At 38.0% G+C, this 17,019-nt stretch overlaps 1 protein-coding gene across 1 annotated transcript in view; it reads left to right on the top strand.

Moving 5' to 3' along the window:
* Nucleotides 1–9,892, top strand: part of LOC149084401 (uncharacterized) — a 62,794-nt gene extending 52,902 nt beyond the window's left edge. Inside the window, exons 5-6 of the mRNA XM_089234789.1 lie at nt 8,534–8,645; nt 8,971–9,892. Coding sequence (XP_089090915.1) covers nt 8,534–8,645; nt 8,971–9,626 — 768 coding nt within the window. The 3' untranslated portion in view covers nt 9,627–9,892. The remainder of the gene's footprint in view (nt 1–8,533; nt 8,646–8,970) is intronic.
* The last annotated feature ends 7,127 nt before the right edge of the window (nt 9,893–17,019 follow it).

The following is a 17,019-nucleotide window of genomic DNA, read 5'->3' as shown; positions in this document are numbered from 1 at the left end:
AATGGTGTAGGAGAAGAAAAAAAGCTCTTGATAGTCCCGCCTCGAATGAAATCTGATTGGTTCGTGTCGGGGGGTGAAAGTGAGTGGTGAGTGGGGCGAGAAGAGAGGGCAATAAATCATTAAATTTCGGAGAGAGACGGCTTCTCTTTGGTCTTTTAATTGACTGACGAGAAGAATGTGTTTTTAGTTTGCTCGTGATACGTGAGGTTCAATCCATAAATTGCTTTTTCCATCGTTACAAATTCGGAACTTTCTCAAGCTGCCTTTGTCGATATGATGACGTGGTATTATGTTCCCTTAGAAAAGTGTATTGATACACGCGACACAATAAATGCATAGGCCGACAATATTTCCTCCATAAAATCCCGGGAAATCGCGATCTATACGGGTTATCACCAGTTATCGAGAGGAAAAAAATTTCAAATGCATGTAAAGTTGCCAATTACGGCCAAAACATTGTCAAAGGCAAGTGATGTGGTCAATTAAGCCGGGATTACACTATAAAAGTTTGATACAAGCCCTTTTAATAAAACTTGAAAAATGCTACTAATAAGATCACCGGTTGCATTCTCTAGAATTGTAACCAATAATCTTATTGGTGGCCTTTTTCCAGTTTTATCAAAGTTCCAGTTTTTTTTATCTTTTACATAACTTTTATAGCGTAATCCCAGCCTAAGGCCGGGATTACACTATAAAAGTTTTATCAAAGTTTTTTTTATGAAACTTGAAAAATGCAACCAATAGGCGGATCAGTTAAGTTCGCTCGAATGTAACAGATGTGTTTATTGGTTACATTTTTCAAGTTATATAAAATAATTTTTATCAAACTTTTATAGTGTAATACCGGCCATAGCTACGACCCAAAATCAACAAAAACGATCATCTTCGCAACCCATGTGCCTATTTTTATTTGAAAAATGCTTATTATACATAAATATTCCTCATAAGTTCTAGTAGTTTTTTAAAACAAGTGAATATCTATTCAGTGGCGTCTCAATGGGTGGACCTACAGGACCTAAGCTCAGGGACGCTATTAGGGGGCGGTTTGGGGCTTAAAAAATAATTTCACTTTCTTTCTTCTCCTTAAACATCACAAGGGGGGGTGCCAAAATGCGTGCTTGCCCTGCTCATAGGCGGAGATAGACTCGGAAGTCTGGGGAGGGGCCACGATGATGAGGATGTTGATTCATATATGCATATAAAATGTCTGGATCCCACAGGCCACCAAAATTGTTACACCTCTAAAACCATTGGTGCAACAAATTGATATGGAGCCGGAGAGCAAATGGATTTGTTCGACCCGTTTCAAGAGATCCTGCGACCCATAGGCTAAGCACCCCTGCGTAATACTGTAGATAATGAATTTCTTCAGTCTTTCGGGACAACAGATTTCTATTTAGACGATGGTCTTTTGATGACAACAGATTTATTTTTGCAATATTATTTGATTGCAATACCCATATTTCTTTGAAAAATAGATAATATTCAATGATTGGATTCTTGTGTGTGGAGAAAAGTTTTTGGATGACATTAGAATTCTTCTTTGAGCAGCAATCTTTTGTTATGACAAATTTCTTAAAACGAAGATCTTGAATGAATACGAATTCATATTCACGATATTCTTAATTATTTTAGATTCCTTTGAGGAAGTGAATTTCTTTGAGCAATTCGATTGTTGAAACAATTTTCTTATATTTCTTAAATTAATTAATTTTTTTTATATATTTCTTTATTATTTCAGTTTAACCCATTTGCATCATTCGAAAAAGTGTAAAATTGGCCCATATCACCAAATTTTTTTTTTATTGTGTAAAGTTAGAAACATTTCAAAATTAATTACACTTTGATCACTATCGTCATTGTGAGAAGATATCGCAATAATACGTCTACGTTTGTAGACATTAATTACTTCTTCACTACTATTTGAATCAAACTCCTCCATTTTTATTATTGCTTTTACTCGGAAAAATGCTTTAACCCTTTTGCAATCATCATTTTCACTAACTGCGTGCATAGGCGGAGATAGACTTGGAAGTCTGTGGTGGGGGGGGGGGGGCACGGTCATTATTGCTGGGGGTACGACGATGATGATGATGTCAATTCACACATATACATATATATATTAGATCAGTTGACTCCACCTTTGACGCTGGGGGGCAAGCCCCCCCCCCCCCGTATCTCTGCCCATGACTGCGTGCATGCGTGCTATGGCTATGCGCTCTAGTGTTTTGTTCTTATGCATAAAAAAACTAGCGCGCATATATGCGCTTTGGTGATAAGGGACAGGAAATTTCCGCGCATATATGCGCTTATGATGCAAATGGGTTGAGATATGTCAAAAATTACAAAAATGTATTGCATATTATTAGTCGACAAGAGGGCGGGGCCTGTTTATATACATATATATAGTCAACTGTAGACAATTTTTTATATAATCAGATAATCAAACTAAGTAAGCACAGCAATAATTTCTTTCAACAATAATACGCATAATGTTTTGTGTGAACTACAGTATGAGTAATCTTTATGGCAATGCACATATTTCTTTGAGAAGCGTTTTTTAATGGCGATAGATTCCCAGGAGCAACGATTTTTTGTGACGATAGATTTCTTTAAACGATGATCTTAAATGAATACATATTCGGAAGGTTGTTTTTTTGCTTGTATTAAATTCCCTTGAGCAACAGGGGCGGCTCGAGCTTACCTGCCGCCTGGGTGCGAAGCCTCATATGCCGCCCCTAATGGCGACCCGAGCGGGAGACTGACAGGGCTTCAGTGAGGGAGACCTTGAGATAAACCTGAATTCTGCACATCATTGCCTACCGTGAAAATGTGCGTGACCATACGTCCCGCTTTTAAAGTAGAATTCCTGTTTTTTGTTGTTGTTCCAGAATTATTTTACCATTCTTAATACTGCCAGATAACTTAATCCTTGAAACAGCACTTATTTTTGTGAGCCACCATCACTTATCCTGTAAAGAAGATATGTAACGAGAATATTTTTACTAAAGCCGTGTTTTTCTAGGAGTAGAATTTCTTCGCCTGGAGTAGAATGTGTGCAGCGTGAAAATGCTGATTGGTTAAAAACCTGAAATTCAGGGTTTTTGACCAATCATCGTTTTCACGCTGCATATGTTGTAGGAACCTGCTCCTAGGAAAACCGGGCTTAAGAAATATTTTCAAATATGTTTCTGGTACTCCAGGGACCGGCCAAGTGAGAAGCCGAATTTTTCCTTTGCTTTCATTTGATTATTGTGGAACAAATTCTAGATGAGGGCATGTCTCCCCCACCCCTGCCATTCTAGTAGGGTCCCAAGGCTGGGATCTTTTGCGCCCCCCCCCTCCTCAGTCAAACTGCTCAAGGGCCCTTCTATAGTTAATTTGTAGCGTGAAAAAGCCAAAATAGTATGAGAACTGTCCCGGGCCCTTGTGGGGGCCATGGGTGAGGGAACCAAAATGCACACTTGCCCCTTGCGATGGAGTACAGGGGCGGCAGTTGGACATGCGACCCATTGCGGTTGCACGGAGCGCCGCTCAAGAGGGATGCTAAATCCGAGGTGAATGGGTAAAAATAAGTTCCATTGACTGAAAAAAATCAAAGAAAATGTTTTCTGTCGCCTCTGGAGGGGTGCAAAATCCAAGATGAAAGGGTGAAAAAAATTTTTTGTTAGGAATTTTTTGGATAAATTGTAAGAGGGGGCCTGACCCACAAGGGTGGCTGACAGGGTTCCAGCTTGGGGCCCGGGAATCCTTATAACTTTTCTTTTTTCACTATAAATCAACTGTAGAAGGGGCTCCATGGGAAATCTGGCTTGGACCCCACGAAAGATTCCATTCTAGGGGCCCTGACGTAGGATGTATGAGCTATGGGGGACAGCAAGTCCAAAAAATAAGTCCCGCACGGGTACAGATTTTGCCTCGAGCCACCCCGATAGCTAACATTCTAGTTTCTAGAATTACAGTCAGAGAGTCTTTGCATATTTTCTCAACGTTTTGTTGTCGAGGTATGAATCAAAAGTGTGATGTCATGTGAATTTTTGCTGCGTTAAATTTTGAGGTCTTAACTAAAGTCTACGCTGCCGCCCCTTGCAACCTGCCACCCGGGTGCACCACACCCCCTTGCACCCTCGCTTAAGCCGCCCCTGTTGAGAAATTTACTGTGATGGCAATAGAGTTCATTTATGACGATCTCTTTCTGTTTATGATATGTCAACAGATTTCTTTGAGTGATGTTCCATAATGGCAATAGATTTTTTTACGATTTTTCTTTTATGGCAATAAATATCTTTAACCCTTGGTTTTACAATACGCATATTTCTTTGAAAAAAAGATTTCTTTGAGTGATGTTGCTCTCTCTTTGATGACAATGGTTTTATTTTTTTTAAAGATTTTCTTTTATGAAAATATTTTGAAAATATATTTCACATTTCACATAACAATAAATAATATTTGGTAATCTCGGGGCGGGGGGACAGGGGCAACTGCCTAGGGCGGCAAAATTTAGGAGGTGCCAATTTTAGGTGAGAACAAAGAACACCGTTATAAAATTATCGAATTTTAAAGTTGGCGGGACAAAATAATGTTTGTCCCGGGCTGCAAAAATCCTCGTTACGGCCCTGGATGAGATGATATATTTCTTGAGGAAAGTTTTCTTGAGCAATGATCTTTAATGAATACAGATTTCTTTGAATGATGATCTTTAATGAATACAGATTTCTTTGAATGATGTTCTTTAATGAATACAGATTTCTTTGAATGATGATCTTTAATGAATACAGATTTCTTTGAATGATGATCTTTAATGAATACAGATTTCTTTGAATGATGATCTTTAATGAATACAGATTTCTTTGAATGATGATCTTTAATGAATACAGATTTCTTTGAATGATGATCTTTAATGAATACAGATTCATATTCGCAATGTTCTCCGATGATATTAGATTCCCTTGACTAAGTAATCATCTTTGATGTGTGTGTGGCAGTAGATTTCTTTGAGCAATGATCTTTGATGGAAAGTTGTTTCAGTAATATTTCAACGGATTTCTTTTAGCGATGTTCTTTGATAGCAATAGGTTCTTTTATGACACGCACAATAAATATCTTTGAACAATAGATCTCTGATAACGATACGCATATGTCTTCGAACAATCTTTGATCATGTATTTCATCGCTTTCTGATGGCACTAGATTAAATTTTTAGAAAATGTATTTTGCGATAGTAAAAAGACTTCTTTAAGCGACTTATTATTTTATCAAATAAAGTCGTGGGGCAACTTTATTTTTTTCTCTGACGAAAAGCTCTTTCAGTAATTTCTCAAACGGATTTCTTTGCATGATATTCTTTGATGGATATAGAAATTTATATAATATATTTATAATAAAATATATTAATAATAAAAAATATATATAAATTTATAGAAATATATATTTTAAAGATTATTTTATGGAAATAAATATCTTTGAACACTATTCCTTGATTATAATACTCATATATCTTTGAACGATGAATAGTTTTTGATGATAATATATGTATATTTGTTTGAGAAACGTTTTCTGATGACAATAGATTTTCTTGAAGAAATACTATGCGATATAACAATAAATTTCCTTGGGCAACGATCTTTTATGATATGACAGATTTCTCTAAACGATTACCTTTAATTAATACAAATTTATGTTCGCAATGTTCTTTAATAATATTTGATTACCTTGTGGCAGATGATTTCGATGATGGAAAGTTCGTTTGGTCAACAGATTTTTTTGTGATCGATGTTCTTGATGACAATAGATTTCCTATGATAATATATATCTTTGAAAAATGTGTGTGTTGTGCGATAATAATAGATTTGCTTGGCCAACGCTCTTTTGTGACGACAGATTTCTTTAAATAATCGTCTTTAATGAATACGGGAATACGGATCTATATTCGCAATGTTCTTTGATGATATTAGAATCCCCTTGAGAGCAATGATCTTTGATGACAGTAGATTTTTTCGAGAAATTTTCTTTGATGAAAAGTTCTTTTCAGCAATAATTTCAACAAATTTCTTTGAGGGATGTTCTTTTATGGCAATAAAATGTCTTTTGAAAAATAATCTTCAATAACAAGACGCATATTTCTTTGAATAAGTAGCATAATCTTTGATAATGGTGGTACACGTATTTCTTTAAACGACAAAGAATACAGTATTCGATGAAAATTGATTTCTATGAAAAATACACGATAACAATATATAGATACTCTTGAGCAACGATCTTTTGTGACGCGCGCGATAGATTTCTTTAAACAATGGTCTCTAATGGATACAGACCTACACATGCAGAATGTTCTTAAATAATATTAGATTCTCGACAGAAATGCTTGATGGTTTGAAGCTTTTCTGTCAGGAAAAGCTTCATAACCAAAAGTTTTGTTGATAGATTCATGAAATAAGTCTCTCAATAATTTATTTTTGATGGTTGTCAAATGGATATTTTCAGCATTTCATATAAAGTAACAATAGTTCCCCCCTTTCTTATAAACTCGCAACTCATTTTAAATACAATAAAGTCGGCTCCGCTTAATCGGATAACAAATAAATTGATACCTCGCTTAAACGAATAAATTCCACCGGCACCAAAATTTCTCCCATGGAGACAACGTTAAAGTTCCCGCTTAATTGAATATTGCACTTCACACGTCAACTGTTAATACACATCAACCACTTTTCACTTGATGCTTTTATCGAGTGAAACATTTAGCGATTTGGAATTAATGGAAAAAATATGCTACTAACAATAAGTTAAGATTAAAAAAAAAAAATTCAGAATACGTACCTACTGGCCTCCAAGTATTCAAGAGTTGTGTCTTCAATACGTACATTCAGATATTTTGTTTTTGTTCTTTGTTGTGCCAATAGAGGACACTAACTTGCCTAATGGAAAGTAAAAAAATCTTAGGTATTGTAATCACTGTAATTGAATATAATTTTCATTAAATTTTTGATGTCTGATTTATTCGCGAAGCTTAATTAGTTAGTATTGATCCTTCATCATTTTTCAATATACAAACTATACTAACGTTGTAAAATGGCAATTGAGTTGTTCCCCGCCTAATCGGATATTTCGTATTGAATTGTTGACACCCGATTACATAAGCGGGGCCGACTGTATATCAAGTTGCTCAGTCTATTGCAGTGGTTCCCAACCCGGGGGGGGGGGGGGGTGCGAGATGGAAAAGAAAAATTACAACCAACATGTTGACTGATTATTCCGGAAAATTAAAATGACGATAAAAATTTAATTGAATTTTTCAATTCCTAAAAGAATATGAATTATACCAATATTTTGACGTCTCATCGTTTGACTTTTTCTCGCAGAAATATGTCATACAAATTCTGAGTAATAAAAGTTTCTTTTTTCCGATTAGGGTGATCGCACTTGTTTTCCATTTCGGTTGAGAAGAAAAATGTCATTATTTACTTAAACTATTTCGTGGTTTGTTTACATTGGTACCTCGTGCATGTGCTTTTAGATTTGATACTGTCGTGAGCACACGTGACTCAGGATAAACGTCAAATGTCAAAGAAGCATTAATTTATAGGAAATTTACTGGAATCAATAAGTGAAGAACTATTCAATGAATCTTTTTTTCCAAATCTCAAAAAGAAGTTAAAAAAATGTTTTTTTTTTAGTTTCGTTTTTAAATTAATTTTCAAAAAAAAACCCCAAAATTAAATATTAGCCATAGCCGCAAAGACATTGAACAGTAAGTAAAATAATTCATAGAAATTAATTCTGTGGTGTTTGGTTTGAACATGATAACTCCAAAATCACATTTTTGAGATATAAGCATTTTCGTTGTCATTTAAAAGTCGAAAATAAAGCATACTCACAAATACAAATGAAAATATCATACACCAGCATGTTGTTTAGCCGTACGTGCGCGTTTGTGCATTTATCTCACTTCTAATTAGTTATAATTAGTAAGGCTTACTTTTAGATCAAAAAGCCATTTTTTTTTGGAGATATCACATGCTCTGACCAAACATCGCAGAATTATTGGATAATTAATGTAATCAATTATATCGAAAAAAAACGTGAATTTTCCAATAGAAAAAACGTATTACCCAAGGGGTGCGGGAAGGTAAGTCGAATCGCTCTGTGGGGGGGGGGGGGGTAAAGGAAAAAGGTTGGGAACCTGTGGTGTATTGTCAATTATTTTAAATCCTCATTGGAACAGCCCGTTATCAACATGGAGCAAAGTTTTCCGGTTTCCGGCGTTTTTAGTTTCAGTTAATACACAACCAACACACGCCAAATAGACTTGAATTTTTCTCCGAATTGTAGATATTTTCATCACAACATCGAGGGTAATTTTTTGCAGCTTTTGATACCAGACGAGCCTCTCCCCTCCCCCTCTCATAGAAAAGCCGATACCAACTCGGAAGCCTTTAAGTAAATTAAATTCGCTTTCAACATCAATATTTACAATTATTTTTGGAATTGCATCGATTTTTACTTATTGAAAATGGTCTCTATTCTCGTGAAGGTGAATAGACCACAGGCCATGAAGAAAGAGGGCATCCAGAAAAGGAAGAGGAAACCCAAAAATACCGGCCAACAGGATCCCAAGAAAAAGATTTCGCCGACGTCACCATCAGGTAAACACATAGTTCGATTCATTAAATTACGTAATTGTTTCTAGAATCTCCGATATATTTCGAATACGCATTTAGATTTTGAACGGACAGCTCGTGTGTTGGCGGAAAGTAAGACCACCAGGTATCAGTAGTGAAAAAAGAAGACAAGAGAGAAGCGTTTTCAATCTTTAAACAAGATTTTTACTGTCAAATAAGACATTGATAACTTTAACTAAGAAATACGTTTCCATTTATTTTCATCACAGTTTATTTCTCATGCGATCTCACGAGATGATAACAATGTTCTTCTCTTAACTTCGGGGTTGTCTTCTTTTTCTTCTTGCAGCTGCCAAGAGCACAGGTGAGTCTAATACTTCAACGACATCTGTATACCCGTTAACGACGACGAGCACGTACATAAACAGTCTGAACCTATCGATAACTGCCACGTCGGACGCCCACCACCATCATCACCACCACCACCAACACCACGGTCAGCAGCAGCAGCAGCAGCATCCAACGACGTCCCCGTCGACGACCTCGACGCCATCAACGAGATCCATCCATAATCATTTGTCACACGGCAGCGGCGGCGGTTCCCTGGAGGAAAGCCAACAGCATAACAGCAGCAACAATCATCACATGCACAATAACCATCATCACCACCACCATAGCCACAATCACCACTCTTCTTCGGCCGGCAGCAATTCCGTGACGAACAGTGGTGCCGGTAGTAACAGTAGCAGCAACAACAGCGCCGCTGCCGCTGCGTCGTTGCTGCACCATCACCACCTGCAGCAAATGAACTCATTCTACGGTTCTCACCATCACCATCAGCAACACGGTGGTGGCAGTGGTAGCTCAGTGATATCTTCGGCGACGACGTCCAATAACAGCAGTTTGAATTCAGCTGCTGGTGTTGGTGGAACTTCGTCGAGCACCAGACTCGGTTCAACGACGTCTTTTCCACTAACGTCGACGCTGTTGAAGCACGAAACGTGAAGAATGGTCTCCATCTAGATTCAGGAAGATACCTCTTCAACGTGTCCATGATGTTGATTGACATCCGCGTCTGTAATTTACGTACTGGCACAATTTGGACAGATCCGACTTGTACCATACACGCATTTCGTGATAATAGTAAATTTACTACTTTGTGTAAAACATTTTTGTATGAAATATAATGAAAGCGAATCTTTGGAACCAATGTCCATTGTGATCCTGTTGTAAATGTAAAATATTGTAATAAAGTAACAAATATGACTGAATTCTGGATTTTTGGTCATTGCTTCTCTGGTCATTGATTATTAAGGTCACACACGGACTGAATTTGACGTCATTTGTTGTCGTGGTCGTGACTTACTGAACGTAGCGTCATAAATAATCATGGTCGTGACTAGCTGAAAATAGCATTATAGATAATCATAGTCGTCACTAGCTGAATATGGAGTCATAGATTATATATACACTAAAACCTCGTTAAGTCGTCATTTTTCTTCAGGACCTTCCAGCTTTAATAGACAACAATGTTATATTAAACCCTCGTTTACTCGTCACTAATTTCGGTTAACTCGTCACTATGAAAAAGTTTGAGAAAGAGGAACAGACTATTTTTATGGCTCCCATAAAAAAAAAGAGCTTGTTTGTTAACAGCATTGCCATATGCTTAAAAGTCACCATAAAATCTTATACACCCAAACGGAACAGTTTAAGTAGCGAAAGTTACGTTGGGGTAGTTCATTTGCTGACTCAGGTTTTTGAAACGTTAGGGGCTGTTCGAGCTAGATCTCATTTCTGCATGGGCCCTTCTATATAATTTAGGGTTTCAAATTTAAACAAACTATCTTTGTTGAAAAAAATCAGACATTCTTTCCCAAGTTGAGGTCCTCTGTTTACTTTTCCCTGCCCTGAGCCCCCACCTCAAGTCAAAAGTGTTCGAGATTACCTTGTAGTTTTATCATGAACTACCGATGAAGAATTAAAACACTAAAATTAAATGTGATGTACATGTAACATTAATGTGCAATATAGAGTTCTGTTATGAAGAAAAGCTACCTATTCTAACAATTGCTCTGTTAGTCAAAATCAGTGGTTCTCAACCGGTGCTCCGTGTGCCCTCTCAAGGGGCTCCGCTGCCACTCGAGGAAACTAAAAAGAATCAGTAAAATTAAAAAATATATATTTTTACTATTTAAAAACATTTATAACTAAGTCAGTATCTTTGAGAATAATTAAAAAATTGGTCTACGGGGCTCCACTACAGAATTTTTTTACTTGAAAAAGGGCTCCTCTCTCTCGAGTCAAAAAAGGTTGAGAACCGCTGGTCTAAGTTTAAAAAAATTACTAGTATGAATCAAAGTGTACCAGTACATTTTACCACAATAAGTTAAGTAATAAGAGATCAGAAAAGGTAAAAAAAATTGCTATTATTTTTCTTTTGCTATCTATAAATTTTATTAATATATTGTTATTTTAATTCATACTTTAATAAATGCCCTATTACTTTAAATGTATACAATTTTCACAAGATTGTACATTAAAACTGACGGCACTCCGCTTAAGATGTCATACTTTTTCGACAACATGAGGTGACGACTTATCGAGGTTTTACTGTATATCATAGGGAGGGGGGCATAACTGACTGAATATATAGCTTCATAGATTGTCATGGTCATAACTTACTGAATATAGCGTCATAGATCGTCACGGTCATAACAAACTGAATGTAGCGTCATATAGAGAGAGATTGTTATGGGCGTGACTGGCTGAACATAGCGTCGTAGTCATGATTGTGGCCATAACCGGCTAAATATAGTCTCATAGGTTATCGAGGCGATAACTGACAGAAAGAATATATTAGGGCTGGAACTATATCGGTCAGTTTCATTTTGACAATGGTAATCTATGAATTGCGATGCAAAATTCAGTTAGACCCGTTATGACCATGAGAATCCAGTAACAGTAGTGGTAGCAGCAACAGCGCCGCCGCTGCACCATCACCCATGGCCCCCTCACATCCTGGAGCAGGGCCCCCAGGCCAGGATCTTATGCGGGCCCCCCGACCAGATTTTCACGGGAACCCTTTATGATGAATCTATAGCGTGAAAAAACAAAAAAAAGGTAAAAATCATCCCGGACCCCAGGGCTGGAGCCGTGTCAGCTCACCCCTTGTGGGGGGCCATGCCATCACCACCTGCCACACAAGTAAACTCTTTCTGCCATGGAAAACCCTCAACAGCATGAGCCGTCAGAGCCCTGTCAGCCACAACCACGTGGAAGAAACGCAAACTTCATTTATTTTGTGATTAAAATTAACTCAATAATTATGGAAACAAATTGTTGAGATTAAATCAAATAAATCTATTTGAGATTCCAACAAATTATTGGGATTATTCCAATCTTGCCGTAAGAAGAAGAAAACATCGAATGTGCTGTATAGCGAAAGGGCCGCCCTCAACCTCTAAGAGAGTGCGGACCACTTCATTGGTTTGAAAACCTGTAGCGGGCCACTTGAGTCATATGGAACAGCTCTGCTGTCCAGGTCACTTACGTGATCTACAAGTACGTCGCGGATCACTTGAATGATTCTTATGTGTCCCGCGGATAGTTTAAGTGATCTGGAACTGGAACTTAAGCGGCACACAGTGGAGTTCCAGCGGCAGTTCCAGAGCACTTCAGCAGCCCGCGGTCACTTAAGTGCTCTGGAACTGTGCCACAGATCACTCAAGTGATCTGTAAATAATCCGCAGGTCCCTTAAGTGATCTGGGAATGTGCGGTGAGTCTCTCAAGTGATCTGTAAATAATCCGCGGGTCTTTCAAGTAATATTTAAATAAGCCGTGGGTCCTGTAAGCATGGCCCCCACATCCAGGAGTAGGGCCCCCTGGTCAGACTTCTCACGGGCCCTTCTATAGTTCATGTACAGCGTGAAAAAGCGAAAATTTATGAGAATTGTCCCGGGGGCCATGCCTGTATAAAAATGTGCAGCGAGTCGCTTAAGTGATTTGTCCCTTAAAAGATCTGTAAATGTGCCGCTTAATTAAATTTTACGAAATTAAGTCTGAGATCGCGGTTCACTTCTGATGACTCCGAGGGCCATATTCGGCCCGCTGTACCTGGGTTGAGCACGTATGGCACGCAGAGACAACGATGATGATTCCCGAGTGTCCAGCGATGCCATGTCCCAGTGACATCAGAAAAGTCATTCCATGAGGACAGACCCCTAGATATAATCAGACCCATACCGATTCAGAGCACGTGTATAATTCATCCAATAAAAGAAACACCCCGAATGTTGTATCATTCGCTAATTTACGGCGGCCACAATCAAAGAAGGACGTCCCTTTTTCTATTTCAAGGGGGACGACGACGACAGAAATTCCTGGCCCTTCACTTCAGAGGGATTTCGAAGAGCCGGGCCATTGATTTATGGTCCATAAAACACTTTTTATGACGAGGAAATCCACAATTACGACCAAAAACTCAGATCAAGTTCGAGGATTGTTTTGTCTTTTTCTTAATGGAATTAATTCCACTGAAGGAAATGGAACAAAGAAATATTCGAAATTTTAGAAATTTGGCAGCCATATTTTCAGGTTCCATAAATTTATGAAATGGCCTAGATATAATATTGTGTGGAATATGAAGAAATTCTAGAAAGGAAGAGAACGTTCTGGTTTGCGATATAAATTGCAATTAAGGTCACCATCGGGAGTGACAACGTCAGCTGTCACTGAGACGACGACGAGGAAAGGATCATAAAGAGTGACGGAGCGTTCAGGCGGGTTGCGTTGAATGAACATGGCGTGAACATGCATGTCACGGGGAGATATGTACACCCATATACAATATAACAGTCGAGTCATTTCCTGTCTGTTCGGATTCATATACGGAAGACTTCCCGGATGGGACATGTCTTCGTCGATCCTCACATTACGTAAGACAAAATTATTTGGACAACTGTGTTCAGAAATAATAAAAGAATACGCCATTTTTCAGACTATATTTGAATGGAGTTGTGACAGTCAGCTTTTCACTTGCATCGATGTACGTTCGGTGGGGGGGCATCAAGTCTCCGTGTCTTCCCCTAGGCCTGGACCAGGGGTGCACAACCATCAGCCCGAAGGTCAAATGCGGCCTGCCAAGAGGTTCCGTTCGGCCCGCGAAGAGTTTTTCCCGTAGTAAAGTACTAATACACACAGCACGATAAATACCGAGGCTGACCATATTTTCTTCAAAAATACGGAAATCGCAAATAAATTGTCGAAGGCAATCTGAATGTATCTGACCTTCGGACTGGGAAGGTTGTGCACCCCTGGACTAGATTATTTAAAAATTGGAGACCCCTAGTTGCATTGGAAATATTGTTTGTTTTGGCGTAGCCTATACTGAGTGCCGTCTTAACGCGTGGGCCCACTCGGGAGGGGGGCCTCAAGAAAAGAGGGGCCTCACACAAAAAATAAGAACCGGTTCAAATTTCCGAGAATTCGCCTGGTAGGGCCTCAGAAAAATCACTGTGCCCATGATGCCCTTAAGACGGCTTTGCCTATATTATAACTACGGCCTGGATGCCTAAATGCACTAAAAAAGTGACAAAATATGCACTGAAGTATGGTCTAAAAATAAAGATAAAGCTTCATTTAAATATGCTGAGATATGCCATGAAATCAAAAACATGTGTGTGCGAAAAATGAAAACAAACCCATGCAAAAATGCCAAAGTATGGCACAAAAATGAAAAAAATTAGCATTGAAAATGAAAAAAAAATCATAAAGACTAGGAAAATATGCATTTAAAAATATGCCCTGAAATGAATAAGTCAATGGTAGAATGTGTGTGTTTCCTTCGAAACATTAAAGAAACTTGATTAAATTTGAAAAATGAAAAGTTAAGTATAATCTTGTAAACACATTAGTATATAATGTCATCAATAGAAAAGATGCTAAGTTTATGCTCTTATTTCTAAAATTTCGGTGATTTATGGATTTCTCTCTCTCACACAAATTTTCATTAATTTGTGTTTTAATTTATGACATGAAATTATTATTTTTGTATTGTGACAAATTCAGAACTGAAGATAAGTTTAAATTAATGAAAGAAACAATTTGAAAAAAACTAATTAAAATTAAGAATTGATGAATTGAAAATTACAAAAAAATAATTGAAAAAATAATAATAATTTGGGCACTTCTGAAAATCCACAACTGATGGAAGAAATAATTCCAGAATCGATTGGACAGGGCAGCGTGGTCCAACCCCTCGTGGTAAAAGGCTTATATATCCCTCATGGGACAGAGCCTGGGCCACGACTGGTCTTACAGAATCGATTGGAATTGACAATTAATATGAAAGAAATAATTCCAGAACCAAAGAAAATTTGAATAGAGGCCACCGTTCTCTCGGAATTGGCGATAAATTGCAGGTCCCGGTCTAATTGGCCCTCGTGTGCAGAAAGTGACAAAAGTGGTGCGACAAAAATTATCAAATTATATTAAATTAAACTTTGAGATTAATGAAATAAATGAAGTCGGAATCGATAGGAGAAAATAATTACGGAATTGATAGGAGAAAATAATTACGGAATTGATAGGAGAAAATAATTACGGAATTGATAGGAGAAAATAATTACGGAATTGATAGGAGAAAATAATTACGGAATTGATAGGAGAAAATAATTACGGAATTGATAGGAGAAATGGAAGAAACACTGACAGAATCTATGAAAAAATTTGAAATTAATGAATTTATTTACTAAATCATTGAAATGAAATTTAATGATTTCATCTAATGAAAGAAATAATATCAGAATCGATGGGAGAAATGACACCGAAATTATATTAACTAACAATGAATGAAATAAGTTATTGATCAGAAGCGATTAAAATTCTGAATTAGATCATTGATCATTTTTGTCGCACGGCGGTCATTTTCTGCACACGAGGGCTAATTAGACCGGGACCTACAATTTATGGCCGATTCCGAACGGCAGCCTTTCTTTTTATACTCGTCGAGAGGTTGGTGCGCTAACCCCTCGATGGGGTTAGCACTCCATCGGCAGCAATTTTTTCTGCGGTCATTTCGCCGTTTCTATTGTACCCCTGTGTCAGGAGAGTTTTCTGACAAGGACGAACCGGGTACCGAACTCGCGACACCTCTAAACATCCTTTGGTACTTTAGGCGAGTATCTTATCGACCTGGGCTACCGCGCCCTCTTCTGAATCAGAAAAAGAAATAATTCCAGAATAGACGGAAATTCAAAATCGATGAAAACTAATCCTAGAATAGTGAAAAGTTGATGGAAATTCAGAAATAACGGCAGAAATAATTCTACAATTGATGAAATTAATCAATAATTAATTTCTTTTATTATTAATTAATCTTTAATTAATTAACAGAGAAATAATTTTAGAATCGGCGGAAGCTTTCAATAATTTTGGGCAGTGATTCTCAACCTTTGTGGAAACAAGGACCAGCAAAATTCCCGAAACAATTTGACGGACTCACATTCTTAAGCACTGTTTTGGTCACTCACTTTCTTGCACACTCTTTTGGTCAATAAAATTCAGTTCAGGTCTATAAGACACTCGCCTAAAGTACCAAAGGATGTTTCGAGTTCTCGCGAGTTCGGTACCCGGTTCGTCCTTGTCAGAAAACTTTCTTGACACAGGGGTACAACAAAAAACGGCGACTTGACCGCAGCAAAAAATTATTACCGCAGGGAGTCCACCATCGAAGAAATAGTGCACCAACCTCTCAGTGAGTATAAAAAGAAACGCTGCCGTTCGGAATCGGCCATAAATTGCAGGTCCCGGTCTAACTAGCCCTCGTGTGCATAAAATGATGCGACAAAAATTATCGAATAAAATGCTTGCACACACACACACTCTCTAGGTGTCTAGGTCATTCTTTTGGTCGCTTAGTGATTTGGTTGTTGCTCTCTAAGTCTCTGTCATTCACATACTTGCACACTGTTTCGGTCACTCATATGCTCGCACACTTTTTCCTCAGCTCATCGACGTTGTCCCTCTCTCTCTCTCCCTCCCTAGGTGGTTACAAGTTTGCTTACTGTTTTAGGCTTCGCTCACAGTGGAGCGAAGAGTTACGGATTACAAGAATTGCAACTAGGAAGAAGAAAATGCTTAGGGGTGGAGGAAGAGATGTCCGCACATAGTAAAAGAAGAAGAGGATAGAGAAAATGGTCTGAGGGGTTCCGAAATGTAAGGATGTGATGATGATGGTGATACCTGCGCAGAAGAGGAAAAGAAAAAAAAAAGGGAGAAAAGCGCGCGTGGGCCAATCAGCAGATAGCGAAAATGAGTAAATCGAGGTGAAAACAAACAGGTTTGTTCAAGTTGCGCGCTTCCTTGGGTGGCCTCTTTCTCTCCTTCGCCTCGCTT

This window comes from Pholcus phalangioides, unplaced genomic scaffold (genome assembly GCF_987345545.1).
Source record: "Pholcus phalangioides strain wild (caught in Gottingen) unplaced genomic scaffold, Ppha-v1.0 ptg000008l_1, whole genome shotgun sequence".
In the NCBI taxonomy this organism is placed as follows: Eukaryota; Metazoa; Arthropoda; class Arachnida; order Araneae; family Pholcidae; genus Pholcus; species Pholcus phalangioides.
Note: the sequence above shows the minus strand (reverse complement) of the source record. Positions and strands in the feature narration are given on the sequence as shown.